At 44.8% G+C, this 19228-nt stretch overlaps 1 protein-coding gene across 8 annotated transcripts in view; it reads right to left on the reverse strand.

Moving 5' to 3' along the window:
- Positions 1-19228, reverse strand: part of RERE (arginine-glutamic acid dipeptide repeats) — a 375029-nt gene that overhangs the window by 149104 nt on the left and 206697 nt on the right. For all 8 annotated transcript variants that reach the window (XM_058674765.1, XM_058674761.1, XM_058674739.1 and 5 more), the window contains one exon: positions 10188-10292. In XM_058674765.1, the coding sequence (XP_058530748.1) occupies positions 10188-10292 (105 nt within the window). The remainder of the gene's footprint in view (positions 1-10187; positions 10293-19228) is intronic.

Raw genomic sequence — 19228 nt, forward strand, 5'->3', positions numbered from 1 at the left:
GGCTGTCCTCCTTGACAGTGTCTGCTTCAAAATAAGAGTCCAGTCAAAACTAAGGTTTAAGAATAACAAATAAATAAGACAGGATTAAGAAAAAACAGCACAAACGAAGCACTGAAAAGGTGGCTCCACATCATTTACATATTACAAGACACTTCCCAAAGGGCATCATACAGTAAATGTATTTTGGTGCAAAAAATTTTTGAAATCCACACATATAGAGAGTATTCAAAAAGTCCATGGAAAAGCATATTCAGGAAAAAAACTGCATAGATTTCATAACTTTTAAAATCAAGATTAACTTATGTACTAAATTCACCTCCTCATGAATGTTCTGAAAGCTCCTAATGTTTCCTGCCAAAAATGACATAGCTGAGACCTAATCAGGAGGGAACACTGAGGAAACACATTGACCATTACAAACAGAATTCATGAAGAACACAAAAAACTGTTAAGAGATATATCATTAAAATAAAGAAAGGCAAAGGATACGACATGTAGCCATTATGGCTGGACTACGTGGAATTTTATCACGGCTACCTTGGTTGATTTTGACAAGCATTCAGTGGTTCTATAACAGTTTCCTCGTTCTGGGAATACACACTGCAGTCTGCAAATTCATTCCTAACTAGTTTAGGAAACAGTAACAAAACAAAGATTGCAAACACACAGAAGGTGAAAAAAAAGGCAACCACGACCTGCAATAAAGTTTTAAAAAGGTAGCAATACAGATACAACAACATAAAGCAAAAACGGGAAAGTGTCAAAAACTGGTAAACGTAGCGAAAGACATATCAAAGCTCTATATACTAATCACTTAACTTCTTGAGTTTTACAGCCAGGTTCAGCAAAATCATGCTTCAATGCTATGAACTGCTAAATACTAAAATTAAAATAGACATGAGAAAGCTGAATTGTAATCTAGAGCCATTTTAAGGCGTATAGAACCCGGTTGTATATGAACTAATAATTGAAATGTCAATGTAGAAATCACAGGATGTGGTTCAGAACGTGCATTCTTTTATTTTTTCTCTCTTTTAATATACTGATTACTTAATACCATGTCAACTAATTCCATAACGTTATCAATTGTTACTGATGTAATGTTGGGGCTTTTAATTGATCGGGATGATACTCTGCCAAATCTACCTTCAGACCAGAGATGGTCTCCCCAAGAAACCGTTGAACCTATCTGGACAATAAGATGCTGAACTTTATGCTTGGTAGATGCTTGCAATGCAAGAATCTCAACTGAATTTGAACTGTGGAAATGCAACAAGGTGGAGGAATCCACCATGTGGGGAGGGTTGGGGGAGGGGTGGACTCCCAGTGCCTATAAAACTGTGCCACATAACGCAATGTAATCAATAAAAACAAAACAAAAAAAAAAAACTTCTTGAGTTTTATAACTTTTATAGGTTATAAAAATCCAAATTGAAAACATAAGAATCCATGAACCATCAATTCTCACCCTTGGAGAGCAGACACAGGAAGGCAGAGGTTTCCTGCACATACAGTGCTGGTGCATTAACTCCCAACACCCAGTTCCAAATTTACTCAAATCTGGAACACGCCTCAGTCCTGCTCCTTGCTTTAAAGAGAAGCCACAAGGAAGGTTCCGAAACGGAGTGGTTTAACAGTCACCAAAGCCACTGGGTCCATGTAAACCATAAGCCACAATTCTGCAAACTGACCTCAGCTTCCTACGCCTCATCAGAGTCTACAAGTCCTGGGCCTTGTTTTCTTGACTGGTCCTCCACAAGATACCAGGTCACCAACTGCTGGTTACCAACATGGACTTCATTCCTGCTGCCTGCCTGCAAGGATGCCTATAGCCTGCCCAAGAGTCGTCTGTGGCTAATGCCTAGGGCATTCCCAGAGGCCCTGAGCTCCCTCGGTATCCATCTACACAGTTCCAGTTCCCGGAGCCTAGACATATCTCACTGCTCATGTTCGCCCCAGAGGACAGGAAAGGACTAGTGTTCCTGAACAAATTACCAGGGAGCCGAGCAGGCGCAATGAATGTACCAAATAAATGGATTCATTCTCAATCAAAAAATATTCACTATATAAAAACTGAATGGAGGGGCTGGCATCATGCTGTTGTAGGCTGAGCCTGTTTGGGGAACCAGCATTCCATATGGATATTGGTCTCAGTCCTGGCAGATCTACTTCTGATCTAGCTCCCTTCTATTGTGGCTAACAAAGCAGCAGAAGATGACCTAAGTCCTTGGGCTCCTAAACCCACATGGAAGACCTAGAAGATGCTCCAGGCCCCTGACTTTGGATCAGTCCAGCCCAATCAGTTTCAGCCATTTGGGGAGTGAACCAGCAGAGAGAAGGCCCCCATCCTCTCTCCCCTTCTCTCTCTGTTATTCTGCCTTTTGAATAACAATAAATAAATCTTGTTAATACAAATTGGAAAGCAGTTTTATGCACTATACTTAATTTTTAGTGTATATCATTTATGCCTATCAAAGGTGAAAGAAGAGATAAAACATAAAATATTGCTTAGGATTCATTTTAATCTTTTTAAAAGAATTATTTGTTTTTATTGTAAAGGCATATTTACAGAGTGAAGGATAGACAGAAGATCTTCCATCTGCTGGTTTACTCCCCAAATGGCCACAATGGCCAGAGCTGAGCAGCTCTCAAGCCATGGGTCGGTAGCTGCTGCTTTCCACACGTGCAGGGCCACAAGGTTTTGGGCAATCATCTACTGCTTCCCCATGCCATAAACAGAGAGCTGTTTGGGAAGTGCAGCAGCCAGGACAAGAACTGGTGTCCATATGCAAGGTGAGGCTTTAACCACTGAGCCACTGCAGCAGGTCCTAGGCTTCAGCTGTAAAGAATGCCGAATGTCCATAAGATCAAACTGTCTACAATGCTTCTTTTTTGCTAATAAGAAACTGTACAGTAATGAAACACAACATTCAGGAAATTCTACAGAAAAAGACTCTACATCAAAAGAAGGAAACCTATAAGAAGCTCTCTTCAAAAGTTTTTATTTATCCCTCATGTGTACAAATTAGAGACGTAAACATCATCACACACACACCTTGGGACGAAAAACAAAACCGTTCTTCCAAAACTCCACACATTTTTTCTAGACACTGTGATGAAGCTGGGAACCCTATTTGTTGCTGAGCTAAGAGGGAGAATTTCCACTGCACTGTCCTTCACACCAGCGCCTGCTGCACTTTCCTCGTTAGCAAGTTGTCACATGCAGGAGCTTTCCGCCTGTCCACTGCGTTCCATCACCCTATACGCAGGACACGCACAAAACTTCATAATTTCAACTCACAATACATCTAGCACTTAGGATAATCCTGACAAAAGTTCTATCTTTTAACATCAAAATATTCTATTCTTTAAAGGGGTGAATGATTAGAATACTTGAAAATATTTTAAAATTCATTCTGAACACTACTTTTACCTTTTACTAAATGTTCAACCAATCAAAAGCTTATGTACATAACTAATATGTAATGGAAGGATTAGGTTGCATTTTTTTCCAGGAATGCATTAGTGTTTCGAACTATCAATGTACTAAAATAGCTGTTTGATATCCAGGACAGTGAAACAGGGTATAATTATTCAGTAACTGCTGCCAAATAAACACTAACATATTAAAAAAATTTTTTAAATGGCTAAAGTCCTTGCCTTGCAAGCACTGGAATCCCATATGGGCGCCGGTTCTAATCCCGGCAGCTCCACTTCCCATCCAGCTCCCTGCTTGTGGCCTGGGAAAGCAGTGGAGGACGGCCCAAAGGCCCACGTGGAAGATTCAGAAGAAACTCCTGGCTCGTGGCTTTGGATCGGCTCAGCTCTGGTCATTGCTGCCACACAGCGAGTGAAACAGCAGATGTAATATTTTTCTCTTTTGCCTCTCCTCTCTGTAAATCTGATTTTCCATAAAAAACAAATGTCTAAATAAGCTATGACGTATATGTTGGGATTCAGGTAGTTCTGCAAATAGTTGAAGGGACAGAGAACCCACAACCAGTTTTTCATTGGTGCGTTGAAGGCACTTGCTGGTAATGACTTATGGAACTCTGACACTGGATTTGAAACTCTGAAACATTAGATTCCTACAGGCACTCTGAGGAAAAAAAACCGAAGGCCAAGACACCTGGGCCATCCTCGACGGCTTTTCCAGGGCACAAGCAGGGAGCTGGAAGGGAAGCGGGACAGCAGGGACACAAACCAGCGCGTCCATTTGGGATCTCAGTGCTTGCAAGTTAAGGATATAGTCATCGCATAGAGCTCAAAAATATTTGTATATTAACAGATAAATCAATAGGAAACCATTCTTTTACTCCACAACTTGAGCATACATATTTTTACATTTCTTGATATCTGCTATTATTTCACATAAATGCATGTGTACATGCTGCTAGGAACAATTACCCAGGAGCTTTACTTGTCACCTGGTTTCCATCTACAGTCACATACAACGACTAGGAGCACACACAGCCTCTCTCTGTCGCAGGTAATAATGGAAGAATTCCCCCTGCGAAGTCCAAGCCTGTGGCATTTTTTCCTTTTAGTCTAACAAGTGAAAAGTAAACGTGACTGAGCATCACCAATGCCCTTAAAAGGAGAAGGCATATGGCTTTTACCCACCACCTGTCCCTTCCAAGCCAAGTCTAGACTCCATCGCCATCCTCAAACAAGAGCAGGAGTCAGTGACAACCAGGACGCCCTCCACAGAACCGCTTCTTTCCAAGCAGCACCAACAGCAGACAGAAAGAAATGTGACAGCACAAGACACAAATCGGTGCTCCTACAGGACACTGGCACTGCACACAGACTTAGTTTACCATGCCAGGTGCTGCCACAGGTCTGCCACCACTCAGGATACCCGCATTCCATACAGGAATGCTGGGTTTGAGTCCCCGCTCCGGGACTTCTGAGCAAGCCTTGAGCTAAGGAACACTCCGAAAGACAGCAGGGTCTGTCAACCAAGTGGAAGACCTAGGGTGAGTTCCAAGCTCCTGGCTCCAGCAGCGTGGCCCAGCTCTCGCTGTTGTGGGAATTTAGGGAACGAACCAGCAGATGGAAGATCATTCTATCTGCCTTCAAGTAAACCGAAAATCAATTCTTAAAATTTTAAACTTACATTAACTCACTAACTGATTAAAGTAAATACTGCCAAGCTAGGGCAAATCATTATCATGTGTATCTGACAATTACACGTATCCTAAACCAAGAGCAAACATCACAAGCATAAACTGGGACAGTACCCAAAGTCATGAGCCACCGTTCCAGACAAACGGTTCTAAACAGACATGGACAGACAAATCCAATCCCACCACTCAACAGGGTATTTTACTAGAGACACTGCTAAAAATCTGAGCCCAGTCTGAGAATACGACCCTCAAAGTCATACTGTTAACGTCTGAGTGGAGGGCTGCCCGTGGTTATGGAAGACACTGTCCTGCGCATAAGAAGCCCACCTGCAGCTGCAGTTTTCACAGCCTCCTGGCAACAACACGGCTTCAAGTCACTCATTTTAAGCTGTAGTATACTTGCAACCTATCTGCCAGTTTGTAACTGCTTCAAAACCAAATAAAATGTGCAAATAAGACACTTAGGTATCTTAAGCTGTGAAGGATGCATGGTGTTCTAACTACAACATAAGCACTAGCTGTTACTATTACTATCATGACTGCTTGCTACTGTAGTCTGAGAAAGGAAACAGCCAAGGCTGTAATAGCTGCTAACTACAAACATGAGAAGATTATTGAAGTCTCAATGCTGCTACCAAGTTACAAATACCAAAGTGGGTGGGATCCCAAAGTGATCTCAGAATTCTCCCTTGGGGAGCCTGGCTTGATAGCCTAGTAGCAAAATCCTTGCCTTGAATGCGCCAGGATCACATATGGGCATTGCTCCACTTCCCATCCAGCTCCCTGTCTGTGACCGGGGAAGGCAGTCGAGGACAGCCCAGAGCCTCGGGAGCCTGCACCCGCGTAGGAGATGCGGAAGAGCTCCTGGCTCCTGATTGGCTCAGCTGTCACCACTGCAGCCATCTGGGGAGTGAACGTGCGGACAGAAGATCTTCCTCTCTTTCTGTCCTTCTCTCTGTATATCTTACTTTCCAATAAAATTTAAAAAGTAATAAAAATCTTTAAAAAAAAATAGATGACTGATAAATAAAGAATCCCATCAGGCTCAGTTTCAGCTGCTAACCTACCGCTCCCGTATTATTCAAGGCAAAGCAAGAGCCAGCAAGGACTGTGGTCCCAGGCTCATTCTTCCTCCGCTTCCAGTGGCTTACTGACAACATGTATGGCCGCAATTCACCGCTGCACACTCAAAACAGTTCCTCCCCACGTAACTCACTTTCACCTAATTGTCACACAATGCCATGAAAACTCCCATATATGTGTTAATTGTAATATGCGGGGCTGGGGGGACAGGGAATCCCAGAAACCAACCCATGAAACAGCCTCATTCCCGTAATCTTGAACCATGGTCATAAACAGAGGTGATTCTGCGAGGGTGTGCATCTGCTCATTGTCGACCCTGGGCTGTGCATACGGCAGGTGGGGAAGATGTCAACTGTTTCTCCATGCTACATTAGACAACTGTGGGAATGATATACCAATGCCTCAACTTCACAGATACAAAGGAGCTGAACAGGAGTCCAGCACACCATGGTGACTGCATCACAGTTGGATGGGAGTCCAGCACACCAAGATAACTGCACCACAGTTGGATGGCAGAACAGTTCACCAAGGCAACTGCCCCCCAGCTGGATGGGAAACCAGCATATCAAGATGACTGCTCCATAGCTGACCGTGAGATAAGCACACCAAGGTGACTGTCCTATAGCTGACCAGGAGAGCAGGTCACTACAGCAATTGATCCACAGCTGCAACTTTCACAGGCATATCTGCACTGAACTAAGTTTGTGATCTGCTTCAAGCTGTACTTATAAACAGACATTAAAGTATTTGTTCAGGGCCCAGCGGCGTGGCCTAGTGGCTAAAATCCTCGCCTTGCATGTGCCGGGATCCTATATGGGTGCTAGTTCTAATCCCGGCAGCTCCACTTCCCATCCAGCTCCCTGCTTATGGCCTGGGAATGCAGTCGAGGACGGCCCAAAGTCTTGGGACTCTGCACCCATGTGGGAGATGTGGAAGAGCTCCTGGCTCCTGGCTTTGGATTGGCACAGCACTGGCCTTTGGGGTCACTTGGGAGTGAAACATTGAATGGAAGATCTTCCTCTCTGTCTTCTCCTCCTCTCTGTATATCTGACTTTGCAATAAAAACAAATGAATCTTTTAAAAAAAGTATTTGTTCAGCTCCATTCACCCAACCCCTAAAACACTTCAAACACACCAAGCACAAAGTGGAGTGTGGACCCAGGAAGACCTATGGAGGCAGACACCTGATAACTGGCACACCAAGCACAAAGTGGAGTGTGGACTCAGGAAGACCTATGGAGGCAGACACCTGATAACTGGCACACCAAGCACAAAGTGGAGTGTGGACCCAGGAAGACCTATGGAGGCAGACACCTGATAACTGGCAGACCAAGCACAAAGTGGAGTGTGGACCCAGGAAGACCTATGGAGGCAGATACCTGATAACTGGCAAAGTCAGAGGAATCACAGGGTCAGGAGGCAGAAGGCAGGTTGTGTAAACACGCTGTGTGTCCTTACACTTCTGTGTTTCTCTTCATCAAAAGACCAACAATATCTTTCTAATATACACCTACTCAGCATTAAAAAAATATTAACAAGAATTGTGTTGACTGCCAAAAACATGCAATGAAAAATGAGAAACTCACATGTGTCTCTCACAAGAAGCAAGTTACATATTTTTAACAAGCACTCAGCAAAAACAAAATCCATAATTAAGACTAGTAAAAAATAAAATTGCTTCACTGTTATGAACCTGAGAGCTGAACATTTAAGACAAGGTGCAGGGGCAGCCTACTGGCCCAGTGGCTAAGAGGCTGGTAAGGATGTTTATGTCCCAGTCAGCACCTGGGTCTGATCCAGGCTCCAGCTCTTACCACAGCAGCTCACTAACACAGCCCCTGGGGGGCAGTGGCAATGGCCCTTAGGACCTGCATGGAGAACCAGAGTCCTGGCTCCAGCCCCAGCAGGGCCACTGGCACAGGGATCTGAAGAATCAACTGGCATATGGGAGCTCTTTCTACCAGTCTGTCCATCTCTGTGCGTCTCTCCCTCTCTCTTTCTCCTTTAATTCACTGGTACATACAATGTAACTTGGGCAATATGATACAGCTATTTATTAAGAAGTTCGATAAACACGAAATCACTGAAATAATATCCCATTCCTCTGTATCTCAACTCAAGTATTCCATGTCACCTGACCAATACAAACTTTTGAAGAGCTGTCAAGTACTTACATGTAAAATGAACAATTAACAACAGAAGCCACCTGGGAAATATTATCATGGACCACCGAGGCATAATAAAAGTTTTCTCTGTTCTTTGAAAAAAATCAAAAGGCATCATACCACTTTCCCTACAGCTGCTGCCTAGCATGTAGCATCTACACAAAGAGAGAAGAGATGTCCAACAGAACTATGTGCAACCTCATACAATTGCCACAACTCAAGCTCCTGTGTAGCAACTTTTAGTTAGCAATTCCAAAACATTCTACATGCAACCTACAGTCACTCATTGAATTCTGGGGAAAAAAAGTTTGACCTACTTCACAGACACATGGATATAGCTCTTATACTAGATTCTTTGAGCCAAATTTCTTTTACTTCTGAAATCCTGACATTTAGGGCTGGTACCGCGGCATAGTGAGCTAAACTTTGCCTATAGCACCAGAATCCCATATGGGTAGCTGCTCCACTCTGATCCAGCTCCCTGCTTACAGCCTAGAAAATGGTGGAGGTCGACTCAAGTGCAGGCTATACTTTCAACTCCAGATTCCTTAGTGTTCACCTTAAGAAGCAGCGAGTGATGGTTCAAACAGCGGAATCCTTGCCAACCACCTGAGAGACCTAGGGAAGTGCCCGGTATACAGCTTCAGCCTGACCACAGCTGCAGGGAGAAGCTGGGGAGGAAACCAGTAAATGAGAAAATTCCGCCTCGCAAAAACATTTAAAAAAAAAAAAAAGATTTCTTTATTTCAAACATAGACTTAGGGAGAATCTTCCATCTATTGATTCACTCCCCAAATGGCTACAACCACTGCACCTGGGCCAGGCCCAAGCCAGGTGCCTTTTCTAGTTTCCCATGTAAGTGCAGAGGCCCTAGCACTTGGGCCATCTTCTGCTGGAACTTGACTAGCATCCATGTGGGATGCTGGGGCCACAGTAAAGGCCTTAACCTTCCATACCACTGTGCTGATCCTTTCAAGAACATCTTTAAAGTTAAAGAATTATACTCAGAAAGAGCTACAGCAGTGAAGAGGCTGCTTGGAATGCCCATTTTCCATGTCTGAGTGTCAGGGCTGGAGTACCGACTCCAGCACCTGACCACAGCAACCCTGGCACATCACAGGAGGCAGCAGATAATGGCCCAAAGGACTTGGGTTCCTTCCACCCAAATTGGAAAGCTGGAACAAGCAGTGGGCTCCTGGTTTCAGCCTGGCCCAGCCCCAAATATTGCAGACATTTTGGGTTTTGAGCCAGTGGATGAAGGATCTCTACGTTTCTGTATCGTTCAAATAACACGAAAATTTTAATTTAAAAAATTCAAGTAATAACAAATTTTTTCCCCATGGATCTTACTAGGATAGTTGAGAACTACCTCAAACGAGAAGTCTTACGTAAGATGTTCCAGTAAGTATTCCTGGGGTTTTATTATCAAGAATAAACAACAAAAAAATGAATAATCAGCAAACTCCCCTAAATGACCTAGAATTTTCAACATCATCCACAGAATGTGGATCACAGTCTTTAACAAGATAAAAACACAAACTGTCTGAAATCATGTCCCCATCCAGCCTATCTGGACACCAACAGCCGCACTTTCTTTTCTTTAAGTAAACAGCAAGCAGCAATCGGACTTCTTCACGACACTCATGACATCAGTCACGACTCTGCCTAGGGAGGGTGACCACAGGAGTTTAGAATCTTTCCACAGTGCTGTCGATCAAGCCCAGATGTGCAAACACAGGCTTACACATGCAGCCACCATTCAGACACGAGGAAGACCACTGCCACCCACGGGCACAATTGACTCACTTACCTGGTCTCAGGGTTGTAGCCCAGGATGTAGAAGAACGAATCCACTCGAGCTTTAAACTCTCTCGCAGCAAAAATGTCAGAAAAGTGGGAGATGTTGCACTTCCCTCTGGGGGAAAAAAGATACATTAGCAATGCCCTCAATGGCTTTACGAATCACAATATTACTGAGGGGGAGGAGTGGAGGAAGCTCTAGACTAAACCCATGGAACATTTAACACATCCCAGAATTCTAGATGCCATTATCCATTCCATTTTTTTATCTCAAGCATGTTTCCATATACAGCTCTGTAACTTAACTGCTTTTATCTAAGTAATAAACTAATAATAATTAAATTACTAAGATACACTTTATGCAGGACTATGACATATGATATTAAAAAGCTAGAAATGAAGGGGGGATGAAACCATAATGAAAACACTGATAAATTCATTCTGAAGCCTTTCCAAAGTGTTAAAAAAAAGATGGGTCTTCTATTCCGACTGCATTAGCCAGACCTCAAGTTTACCTGTGGAAGCTAAACTGCACTAATATTTCACTGCAATAGCAACAGCTTTTGTTTAGCACGCATTTCCTGTCCTTTCAATGTAAGAACTGCACTAAACAGAAGATGCAGTGCTCAGTGCCAGGATTACCAGGTGACGTGATGTGACACATGCCACCAGTCACCTGCCTACAATGAGCAGCAATACATGTCCACGGGACCACCAGGGCAGTCCTCCCCAGGAGGCGGGACACTCTAAGGACTCCAGTTCCTTCAGTAACCACGGAAAGTGTTGCTAAGCAGAAAAGCTGTGATGAGACTGGATGGAGCTGGAGGCAAAATAATAATAATAATAATAATAATAATAATAATAATAATAATAATAAAAGCTTGCCTTTCATATTCAGAGCAGCAGCAGCTGCCTGCTTCTAGAACACGCACAGCCTGCACTGGGATCTAGGCGCTATGGATGTCCAAGTGTGCACATTAACAACATTAACATCCGGGGGTGGAGGCAGTGGCAGGCAACACAATGGCTCAACCGCAAATACTAACATCCAGATGGGCGCTGGTTTACGCCCAGAGAAAGCAGCAAAAGTCAGCCCAGGCACGGGAGTAGCTTCTGTCTCCTGGTTAGATGGGCTCAGCTCTGACCACTGCAGTCATCTGGGGAGTGAACCAGCAAATGTAGGAGGCTTCTTTCCTTCTCTCTGCAAATATCTGTCTTTCTGAGGCCAACCCAACAGCCTAGTAGCTAAAGGCCTCTCGCCTTGTACATGCCAGGATGGATCCCATATGGGCACCGGTTTATTTCCTGGCTGCTCCATTTCCTATCCAACTTGTTGCCTGGGAAAGCAGTAGAGGACTGACCAGTCTCAGGCCCTTGCACAAAGATGGGAGATCCAGAAAAAGCTCCTGGCTTCTTTTCAGCTCAGCTCTGGCCATTAGGGCCACTTGGGGAATGAATCAGCAGATGGAAGATCTTTCTGTATTTCCTTCTCTACATATCAGCCTTCCCAATAAAAAAAAAAAAAAATCTTTCATTTTTTCTAAGAATTTTATTAACATGTAACACTTATCATTTTATGGGACAAAGCACAATTTTCAGCAAGTGTAGATAGCATAAATGGGTCAAGCAATTATTTTATTTTCTTATGTATTACATTTGGAGCCAATTAACACCTCTCTTCTAGTAATATCTTTTTTAAAGTTTAATTTTTTTTTTCATTTTGAATTTTGTCATACGATTCCATAGGGTCTGCAATTTCCCTTCTCCTCCCCCAAAATAAATAAATCTGTTTTAAAAATCTGCCTTTCCAATACAAATAAATTTTTTTACATGTATTAACAGCCTGGCTGATAACCATACTGTTATTTATTATAAAGACAAAATGTAAGTTTAATTCATCCACTTCCCATCAAGACATTAAAAAGTAAACTCCTTGGGGCCAGTGTGATGGCATATCAGGCAGTGCTTCCACTTAAAGTGCTGAAACCCCACATAGACGCCGGTTTGAGTCCCAGCTGCTCCTCTGATCCAGCTCCCTACAAATGGCCTCGGAAAGCAGCAGAGGATAGTTCAAGTCTCTGGACACTGCATGCATACGGGAGGCTGGGAAAAAGTTTCTGATTTCAGTCTGCCTAACTCCAACTGTTGAAGTCATTAGGGGACTAAACCAGTAGATGAAGAGATTTCTCTCTATATATAACTGCTTTCCAATGTATTTTTTTTTTTTAATGTCCTCCTTTTCCATGAGGGCTTAAATTCACTAAAATCTAAAACCAAAACCTCAAGCCACCTGTATTTTAAAAATTAAGTACCAAAGTTAAACTGCAGAACCAACTGTACAGTGCAAGATCTGGGAGTGGTCCGAGTAGGAAACAGTGGGCACCTCCCTCTTGGGTTGTCATTCCCAACAGAGCACATGAGAACCAAGACTGGGGCAGGCATGGCTAGATAGAGAATGGCACCTGCCGGTACATGGGTTGAACTAGGCTTCAATGCCCAGTGACACGTAGAAGAGCTGATGGGATGTGGGACACACAGGACCAGTCTGCTGGGAACCAGGGCAGGGGGAGGGTCTTGTGCGGGTTATTATGAATCATTCCAACTAGGCTGCAGCTCCCACTAGTGTACAAGAAGGCTGAGTGTGTGGTGGGCCTGATCAAGCTGGGCTGCAATACCCGTCGGTATGGGTAAAAGACAGGGCTGGAGATAGAAATGACCCAGCAATTGCAACCACCAGCATGTGCATAAGCTGACTGGGGTGACAGACTGTGCCAGACCCTGTACTGGCAAACACACACACAAGAATCAGGTCTGGGATCACCTCAGATGAGGTTTTTTTGAGGAATCCCCCCAAATGAATTGCTGAACCCAGAACCTGAACCATAGAGAGAAGTGCAGGTTCCCTGGTCTGCCATGGAGTGCAAGTGTCAGAGCCGAGCCTCCTCAGAGGCTCAGACGGAGCAGTGGACAGCATGCCCAGGTGCACAGGAGGATGTGGCAGTACACTGGAGTCTGCAGAGGACACCTGGTACCATAATAAAGAATGGAGGACAAAACAAATTCATCAACTCCTGCAAACAAGTGTTGGCAGTGAGTCTCCTGGGCAAACGGAGACGCTAAGGTGGACTATGTCAACCACTCGATTCTGGAGAGATGTCATTGTGCTTGGAGTGGCGAGATCGGCAGCAATTTGGAACTGTTGAGCTATCGAAACCTCATGAACTGGACCCTCAGAGCATTCCCCACATTGGACACCCTGGGGTGGTGTCGGATGGCTGCCCTCCATCCTGGGTGCAGAGGCATTTCGGAGGTTGGGTGTGGCTTCTCTCCTTATCTCCACCTCTTCCCCCAGATACAGGAAGGAAAAGCAGAGAATGTGGAAATGGTGATCTCACCCACCTTCCTGTAGCCCTTGACCCTAATCACCATAATCAACTATATAAAAATCATTAAAAATAATAATTAAAAAAGTAATTACTGATACCGTTGACATATTAAGGATCCTGTGTGAAGTCTGTCATTACGGTTTAGGATGCTGACATTATAATGTCACAAGGTGCCATCAAATCATAGCTACTGCATTTTCAAGCAGCTATTAGCTAACACTCCTGGAAAAACAATGGCAGATGACTGAAGTCTACGGCCCTCGTACCCACATGTGAAACCAAATAAAGCTACAGCTCCTGTGGCCATTTGGGGAGCGAAACAGCAGATGGAAAATCTCTCTCTCTCCACCTATCACTATAACTCTGCTTTCAAAGAAAACAAACACCATGACTTTATAAGGAAGAACAGGACAGACTGCCTGAAATCTGGAGTTCAGACTGCTGGTGTTGGAAGCCAAGGTTAAACTTCGGGCACTGGTCTGCAACTGCACAGAAGTCCAAGACCAAGGTGAGGCCTGTGGGCCAGGGTCCACAATTCAGCAAAAAGTCCAAGGCCACAGGACTGTGTGCTTTAAGAACAATCACATCCTTAGGGGCCCGGCGGCGTGGCCTAGCAGCTAAAAGTCCTCGCCTTGAACGCCCCGGTACCCCATATGGGCGCCCGTTCTAATCCCAGCACCTCCACTTCCCATCCAGCTCCCTGCTTGTGGCCTGGGAAAGCAGTGGAGGAAGACCCAATGCATTGGGACCCTGCACCCGCGTCGGAGACCTGGAAGAGGTTCCTGGTTCCCGGCTTCGGATCAGTGGGCGTCGGCCCGTTGCGGCTCACTTGGGGAGTGAATCATTGGACGGAAGATCTTCCTCTCTGTCTCTCCTCCTCTCTGTATATCTGACTTTGTAATAAACTGAATAAATCTTAAAAAAAAAAAAAGAACAATCACATCCTTGATATTCTGCCAGCTCTACCTTAAGACCACAGAAGGTCTCCCCAAGCAACTGTTGAATTGATCTGGACAATAAGATGCTGGACTCTATGTTTGGTATATGTTTGCAACGAAAGAATCTTGACTTAATTTGAACTGTAATACTGCAACAAGGTGGAGGAATCCACCATGGGGGGAGGGCATGGGGAGGGGTTGGGGGAATCCCAGAGCCTATGAAACTGTGTCACATAACACAATGTAAAAAAAAAAAAAAAAAAGAACAATCACACCCTGACTTCTGTACTTGGACCACTTAATGCTTCCTGATCAAAGCCACTGGCTGCTTAACAGCAACATGGGGCTCACCTTTCACAGTCTGTGTCACATCAATTCCTGGAAGGAAGGAAGGAAGGAAGGAAGGAAGGAAGGAAGGAAGGAAGGAAGGAAGGAAGGAAGGGAGGGAGGAAAGAAAGGGAAAGGGAAAGGAAAGCAAAGGAGGGGGGAAGGAAGGAAGAAGAAAGAAAGGAAGGCGAGGACAGTCAGCCACTAGGCTACTGCACCGGGCTCAAAGTATTTTCAAAAAACTAAAGTTTTGCACTTCTTTAACCTTTCCTATGTCCCTAACCTGGAAGTCACTCCTGGCTCCTGGTTTCAGAGCAGGTCAGCTCTGGCCATTGTAGCCACTTGCGGACTGGACCAGCAGATGCAAGATGATCTTTCTGTCTTTCCTTCTTTCTGTAAATCTGTCTTTTCCATAAAAATAAATAAAGCTTTGAGCCAGGCAGCGTGGCCTAGCTACTAAAAGTCCCCGCCCTGAACGCACCAGGATCCTATATGGGTGCTGGTTCTAATTCCGGCAGCCCCATTTCTTATCCAGCTCCCTGCTTGTGACCTGGAAAGCAGTCGAGGACGGCCCAAAGCCTTGGGACCCTGCACCCGCATGGGAGACCCAGAGGAAATTCCTGGCTTCTTGCTTTGGATCGGCACAGCACCGGCCGCTGCGGCTCACTTGGGGAGTGAATCATTGGATAGAAGATCTTTCTCTCTGTCTCTTCTCCTCTCTGTATATCTGAATTTGCAATAAAAATAAAATAAGTAAAGCTTTAAGGGGAAAAAATGCTCAGAAAAGACAAAATTCGATGAAAGAACACAGGAGCAAATCTGCAGTAGCTCCTAATGGCCAAACCTGAAATGATTTGAGGAAAATAAGTAACGATGCTAAATTATAACTAACAAAGTAAGCATCCAATAGTTCATGCTGATACAAACACCCAACTAAACACACCAGATGTGGGAGATAGGAGAGCTCTTTCTTACAACACAATTTCAATGAATAAATATAAAAGCAAAGAGGGAAAACAAAAATCATTAGTAGGAAGCACTAATTGTTCCAGACAAAATTCACTGACACACACATCAGCAATTCAAAGTTTACAGAGGAAAGAACTCTCATAGATGTAAAGTTTCTCCCAGAGATTAACTGACTGTCGGGCAGAGGCTGCATCACACTGCAGAATCATGAGGAAAACAGCAAGAATTCAGAGGTCATGGTCAACAGCACCTGTAATAATGTAGACTCATAATTTCTGACATAATCTTGCCAAAAGTGCAGAAGTTCAATTTAATCAAGTGAAAACACCAGACAAAACAAAACTGAAGAGCTGAAAAAACAAAAATAATAAAAGATTTATTTATTTATATTTGAACGGTAAATTTATAAAAACAGGAGAGACAGATCTTCCAGTCCTGAGCTCCCTCCCCAGATGGCTGCAATGGCTGGAGCTGGGGCAGACCAAAGCCGGGAGTCTGGAGCTTCTGCCAGAACCCCCACATGGGTCAGTCGTCCAAGGAATGGGGTTATTTCTGCTGCCTTTCCAAGCACATTAGCAGGAAGCTGGAACATAAGTAAAGCAGCTGGCACTTGAACAGGCACCATAAGGGATGCTGGCGCCACAGGGGGCATGATACATACACCACGGTGCCAGCCCTGCTCCCCGTTTCCAACGCCAAGGTCAGGACAGACAAGGGTGAACTGGGAAATGGTCACAAACGCAAGAGCTAAGGAGAAGCACTGTGGGATAGCAAAGAGCATTCCACAGTAGCAACAGAGCAGGTGAAGACACTGCTGGAGCTCCAGGAGAACCCTATCAATTACAACATTATTCTCCTGGTTCTGCTCACCGTATTACAGTCACAGAAAAGGTTCACACCATGGGAGACTGAGGGAAGACACAGAAATTGGCCTTTGAGTATAAAAGTAGTTCTACCTCCAGCTGAAGATAACTGCCTGGGTTGCCTTGCACCTAGGCAGGTGTTACACTGCTGGGAGAGAAGCAGCCAACAGCTGGTGGGCATTCTGAGCCTGGTTAATACCAAATCTGTGTCAACTACACTAGTAGGCCAGCATAGTTAGCTTTTTTAAAATATGTGGGGAAGGCAGAGAATGCTGGGCAGGGACACACCAACCTGGTCACGGGGCTGCAGATTGCCTGGGGAACAGGCCTGGGAATATATTGGAGTGGGAGTGGCTGAGGGCATATTTAATAAGGGAGAAATGACCTCTGTGGTCTTCTATGGACCGGGCCACTGGACTCACAGGTAGGCAAGGGAACTGATGGAGTAGTTTACAGGGGGGAATTTGGAGGGCATGTCTGGGTCAGGCCAAGGCACTTGCTCACATGAGACCTGAGCTTGGCTAAACAGCATTATCTGCCACCTGCTGGCTCATGCAAAAGCTGGGCCTGACTGGGATAGCCCGCAGCACCCATCCACAGAGAGGGGAAGGCTCACGTTAAGTCTGGACACAGCATCCACTAGAACACAAGAAAAGCAGACCCGAAGGCAAGTTTTGTAGGAAACCTGTGGGCTCGCTCCATGGGACTGCAGCACCTACTAGTTTACGTAGAGAGCTGGGGATGATAACTGAGCCAAGCTGGATCATAATATTCATCTGACACTGTGGAGCCAGGGTTGGGAGGAGTCTGGGCTGGTCCAGGCTGCAGTATTTGCGGGTACATGCAAAGGCTAGAACTCAGGGTATATCATGCCAAGCAGGTATGTGGTACCTGTGAGATCAGGAGATGGTAGCGTGCCTAGTAGAACTTTAAAATTTCTCCAGCTAGGCCGCACCTCCTACCAAGGGACACAATATCTGGGTCTGGGAGCAGGCCAGGCTGGTCCAGGTCACAGCAACCACTGGCATGAAAGCCAGGACAGGTTGGAAGCTGCACCTGACTGGATAGGCTACAACATACACTGAGAGTGCAGGTAGGCCATGCCATGCTGGGTTGAAGCACCCACCAGCACATGCAACATATGGAGTTGGGAATGGGCCTGGTAGGGGAACTTTGGGGACTCCCCTGCTAGGCTGCAGCTCCAACTCGTGAGTGTGAGAGCCAGGACTGGGGATAAACCTGGCTGGGCAAGGCTGCAGCATCCGTAGCACTCATGAGAGCCAGAATGTGTGTGGAATAGGCCAGGCTGCAGCACACATCAATACACATGGCAGCAGGCCTTGTAGAACTGAGAATGCCTCTGCTAGTCTGCAGCTTCTGCAGGTTAGCGTGAGAGCCAGGACTTCAAGCAGGTCAGGACAGGCAGGGTTGCAGCATGTGTCAGCATATGTGTGAGCAGAATCTGCGACTGGGCTGGGCTGTGCCAGTCCAAAGCACACAACAGTATGAGCAACAGCCAGGAAGGAGCACAGGCCAAGGCCAGGGTGGACCTCAGGAGGGCCAAAAGTGGGCCAGACTAGGATAGGCTGCTGCACAAGATTCAAGTCTGAGGTAACCCAAGGTGAAATTTCTTAGGAGATTGTGCAACTACAGGGTTTGACTCAAACCCTACCACAAGGAAAATCATAATGTATGTGATCCGACTTTGGAGTATATGTATCAGACTAGGCCTCCCAAGTTGCTGATCCTTTGCAATACATAACACACCCAGAAGCACACAGGCGACATGATAGCTAGTTCACCCAGTACCTCGGCAGAGAAAAGAGAGAACAGGTTGAACCACTATCCTTAACAAGCTTTGCAACGTGTTCCCGGCCCTGGGGATGCACTAAGATGGACTTGGACAGTCAACAGACCTTAGGAAGATTTTCTCAACTCCAGTGCTATGAAACTGATGTCTAAGAGCTATCAAAACCACTGAAGAAAACACCCTCAGAATACTTCCTCTCACTGGGGTCTCTAAAGGAATCATCAAATGACTAGCTCGCTCAACTTTCAACTCTGTAAACGATGTTTAAAAAATAAAATGAATTGTAGTTTCAACCATTTGAAAGATGGGGACTATAACACATGAGTATTTAGGGGGAGAATTTTAGTGCCTTACTAGGTTCTCCCAGCACCCATTTTTGGTACAAAAACCTCAACAGTAATAGAACAATAAGGTGCTCCCTGATGAATAAATGAACAAACAGGCTATAGTGCCCTAGTAGAGCAAAAAATAGACATAGACAAAACATTAAAAATGTTGTAGATGAAACACACACACACACACACACACACATTTTTTTGAAATGTGCCATGAGGCCAGAAAATAAATCTTCAGCAAAATTCAGAGCTCTGAAACACCATGAAACTAAAGGATTCTTTTGTTAATGCAACAATTAATCTGTTTAATCCCCAAACATATGACTCCAACTGCCCATAATAAAGTAAGGAGATAAATCACAATGGAAAGGTGAAAGAAGCCCAGAAGGCATGGTGTATGGCTTTTTGTAACACATTTTCCAG

This window comes from Ochotona princeps, chromosome 2 (assembly GCF_030435755.1).
Source record: "Ochotona princeps isolate mOchPri1 chromosome 2, mOchPri1.hap1, whole genome shotgun sequence".
Taxonomy (NCBI): Eukaryota; Metazoa; Chordata; class Mammalia; order Lagomorpha; family Ochotonidae; genus Ochotona; species Ochotona princeps.